Here is a 3,917-nt window from a genome sequence, read left to right as displayed (position 1 = left end):
CGAGTGTCACGAGTGTGCAAGGTCTCAGCCCAGCCCCGGCCCGGGGGGCAGCGGGACCCACCGACGCCTCCTTGGTTCGCTCCTCGTCGGCCGCCACGCGAGCCACCTTGGAGATGATGGGAGCCACGTTGGTGGGGCCGTAGAGCTGGATTTTGGGCAGGCAGCTCTGGTAGGACTCCACAACGCCCTGGATGCCTGTGGGGTGTGCGAGGGGTGAGGGATGTCCCAGCCGTGGATCCAGCCCCTCTAGAGCTGGACTCACCCTCACACTCATCATTGTCGGGGTTGAAGTTGATGGCGAAGTCGTGGGAGACCTGGAGGGAGGAAGGGGAGGGGAGGGGACAGCTGGTCCACCCCCTGCCACAGCCCCTGGCACCTGCCAAGCACCAGCAGTGCCGAGGGTACCCAGAGGGACGAGCACATCCCTGGGGTACCACAGGGCCTTGGCAACCTGAGACCCCCCTCACCTCGTACTTGGGGGGGATCCTGGCACCAAAGCCCAGAGCTGAGAATTTCTTATCGCTGCAAGAGAAGGGGTGTGAGGAGCTCCAGTGCCATCACTGAGTGCCTGTCACCAGAGCATCTGACCCCAGGGTGGCCGTCACCAGTGTGTGTGGCCCTGGAGGACCCTCCAGAGCCACCAACCTGTCGTAGTCCTGGCAGATCTCGCCCACGGCCACCAGCGCCTTGAGGTACTCGTTGGGCTGGTAGGGGTTGATGTAGTGCAGGGAGCAGCTGTTTCGGGGGTCCCCGTTGGAGGCCGTGAAGTCGATGGCCACCTGATGGGGGGGCAGGGAGGGTCCCCCAGGGTGAGCAGGGCCACTGGTGTGTCCCTGCTGGCTGGGGAGGGGACGCTGCTCACCGTGAAATGGATCTGGCAGCCGCCCATGATGTAGTCCAGGAAGGAGTAAACCCTGTGGATCTTCCAGAGGGACCTGCGTCAGGCCCTGCCCCACGCCGGCCCACGGGGCCGGGCACAGCCTGGCACAGCTCCCAGGCGCTCACCTTCAGGTCCAGCAGCACCACGACCCCCGAGTTCTTGTAGTTGCGCTTCTTGATCTTGTACTTGGGGTTCATGCAGTCCCACTGCACCTGTGGCACCGGCACCCGCGCTGCCTGCGGCCCCCGCTCGGGACACGGCCCAGCCCCGGCACCGCAGCCCCCGGTGCCACGGCTCGGCACAGTGGGGACCCCACAGTCCCGGAACACTGCAGCCCAATAACCCTGCACCCCCACAGCCCCAAGGTGCAGCTGCCTTCCCCCACTCCCAGCCAGGCTCCAGCCACCCCATCCATGACTGATTCCCCAGAAGACCCCAAACCCACCATCCCTTCCCCAAAAAGGAGGGCAGTGAGCAGAAAATGACCCCAAACCCAGAGGAGGAGCTGGAAGGTGGCTGCTAGGATGGGCTCTGCTGGCAGCACACAGGATGACCCCAGGCCATCCCCATGTCCCCGTGTCCCACCTTGTTCTCCCCCATCGCCTTCTGCATCTCCTCGAAGGTGGTGAAGAACTCCCCGATGAAGTCGTGTTTGCCCCGCGAGTCGTAGTCCCACACCACGCACTGCGATGGGCACGGCTCAGCCCCGGCACCAGGGGGTCCTCAGCCCTGTCCCCAGCACCGTGGGGTCCCCGGCACACCCCCAGGGAAGCTGGGGTACATAAGCTCCCAGGGCAGGAATAGGGCTCCCCATCATCCTTCCTCACCCTCAGCTTCCTCTTCTCCTCACAGCTGCAGAGTGAGTTGAGGGAGACTTTGAAGGGCTCCCAGATGGGGCTCAGGTTGTTCTTTACCACCTGCAGGACGGGGGGCTCAGTGGGGCTGGGAGCCCCTGGGGTGGCCGTGGGGCAGCCGAGGGCCCGGTGCCGCCGCGGCCTCACCTCGGTGCGGTACACCAGCTGCTCGCTGCGGTCGTCGTCGATGCGGTAGATCTCCAGGAAGGGATCTGACTTGCTGAAGAGGTCCTGGGGGAGGAGGATGGGACAGAGCATTGCCCACCCTGCCCACCCTGCCCCGTTTGCCCCCTGGCACCCGGCTCACCTTGTCGTCCAGCTTCTTGGCACGGAAGGCGAGCTCCACGTAGCCGTTGTTCCCCGAGATCTCCTCTGAGATGATCTGCGAGGAGAGGCGGCCGTGGGGTGCTCAGTACCTGGCATGGCTTTGCATCACCCCTCTGTGGTGCCCCGGGCAGGGACAGGGTCCCACATGCCTCCCTGGCACAGCAGGGACCTTCAGGATGGCCAGTAGATGCCACCAGGGACCCTGAGCCCTCCCCACCCCCAAGAGTCTGTGCCACCCTACTGATCCAGTCCAGTGCCACCCACATGTCCCAGTCTGATGCTGTCCCAGTACCCCAGTCCAGTGCCACCCACGTGTCCTGTCTGGTGCCATCCCAGGATTCCAGCCCCATGTCACCTGTGTACCCCATCCCGGTGCCGCCCATGTGCCTGGGTTTGGTGCTGCCCTGGTGCCCCTGCTCAGTGTCACCCCACTGTCACCCCCAGCACAGGCTCAGTGCTCACCGTGATCGTGGACTTGCCCGCGAACTTCCCGTACTTGAGGAACAGCGGCTTCGTCACCCGTTTCTGTGCCACGATCTGCGAGAGCCCAGGGTTGGAGAGGGGACACCATCGTGGGGTCCCCGGGCGGGGGTCCCCAGGCTCACCTGCCCCACGGTGCACTCCATGCCCCCCAGGAAGTCGTCGTCGTGCGTGCCCACACCAGCCTGGCCGTGGCTGTCGTACACCTCGAAGCGCAGCTTCTGCACCTCCTCGAAGTAGTAATCGACTGTGAAGATCTTGGCAAACACGGGGTTCAGGTTGCTCTTGATCACCTCGCTGCGATCCACCTGCGTGGGAGCGGCACAGGGCCTTGGGATGCCAGAGCTCCCACAGGGGTGTGGGGAGGCAGGGATGGGGGATGAGGGATGGGAGCTGTTGTGGCGGGGGATGAAGGGATGGGAGATGCCAGGCTGAGGGATACAGGGATGAGGGATAGGGATGCAGGGACAGGGAATGCAGGGATGGGGGGTGCTGGGAAGGACCAGCTGTGCCCAAGTGAATGGCATTTGAAGGAGCCTCTTGTGCCCCCCACAGCCTCCAGCCCTGCCAGCCCTGGGTCTGGGGTGCCGCTCCCACTGTGCTCCAAGGGGATACTCTGGCTCTGGCTGTGCTTTGCTGCAGCTCCACTGGAGCAGGAACAATGGGTTGGTGCCAGGAAGAGCCTCTGTGCCCATCATGGGGTGGCCATGCCTGGGGGTCACCCAGCCCCAGTGGCCCCGGTGGGCAGTAGGTCCTCAGCGTCTCCAGGCCGTGCTGGCAACGGGTGCTGAGCAGTTCCGGAGCCTCCCCCGCATCCGTCCCTGCCAGTGTTGACTCAAGGGGACACATCCTGGCCAGGGCACCCTGCCAGCCGCTGGCCCCTGCCCACTGCCTGCCCAGTCTGGCAGCATCTGTTGAACTCACACTGCCACCACCCTGCTACAGTCACCCATGTCCCTCCTGCTTGGGCACTGCCAGCCCCTCATTCTGGGATGTGGGTGTCGAGTGCCTCGGACCCTCTGGTGCCAGGATCTGCCAGCAGGTCCGGGGCCATTTCGGCTCTTGGAGCCAGCAGCAGAGCCAGATTCAGGCACTCCTCGTCTGGGGGACGCAGGCTGGCTGGGACAGGGAGGGGACAGGAGTCACTCCAAAAGGTGGCTCAGGAGGGGCCCTCTTGCCTCTTGGAGCTGGCTGATGTCTAGCACAGCACAGCATAGAGCATGGCATGGCACAGCATGGCATGGCACAGTGTGGAGCATGGCATGGCACGGCACAGCACGGCACACAGAGCGTGGCACAGAGCACTGTGGGTACGAGTGTCTGGCATGGCACAGCACACTGCAGCTGGCACGGGGCCCTTGTCCCCCCCCCCCGCC

The 3,917-nt window shown here is 64.8% G+C and overlaps 1 protein-coding gene across 1 annotated transcript in view; it reads right to left on the bottom strand.

Moving 5' to 3' along the window:
- Nucleotides 1-4: 4 nt before the first annotated feature.
- The window catches only part of CPNE7 (copine 7), a gene marked incomplete at both ends in the record, with an annotated part of 5,113 nt that continues 1,200 nt past the window's right edge, over nt 5-3,917 (bottom strand). The window contains 12 exons of the mRNA XM_017741339.1: nt 5-195; nt 263-314; nt 468-522; nt 646-779; nt 863-922; nt 1,006-1,092; nt 1,466-1,564; nt 1,708-1,797; nt 1,882-1,965; nt 2,042-2,116; nt 2,524-2,598; nt 2,667-2,849. Of these exons, the coding sequence (XP_017596828.1) occupies nt 5-195; nt 263-314; nt 468-522; nt 646-779; nt 863-922; nt 1,006-1,092; nt 1,466-1,564; nt 1,708-1,797; nt 1,882-1,965; nt 2,042-2,116; nt 2,524-2,598; nt 2,667-2,849 (1,185 nt within the window). The remainder of the gene's footprint in view (nt 196-262; nt 315-467; nt 523-645; nt 780-862; nt 923-1,005; nt 1,093-1,465; nt 1,565-1,707; nt 1,798-1,881; nt 1,966-2,041; nt 2,117-2,523; nt 2,599-2,666; nt 2,850-3,917) is intronic.

Source organism: Corvus brachyrhynchos, unplaced genomic scaffold (assembly GCF_000691975.1).
Source record: "Corvus brachyrhynchos isolate BGI_N302 unplaced genomic scaffold, ASM69197v1 scaffold365, whole genome shotgun sequence".
Lineage (NCBI taxonomy): Eukaryota > Metazoa > Chordata > Aves > Passeriformes > Corvidae > Corvus > Corvus brachyrhynchos.
Note: the sequence above shows the minus strand (reverse complement) of the source record. Positions and strands in the feature narration are given on the sequence as shown.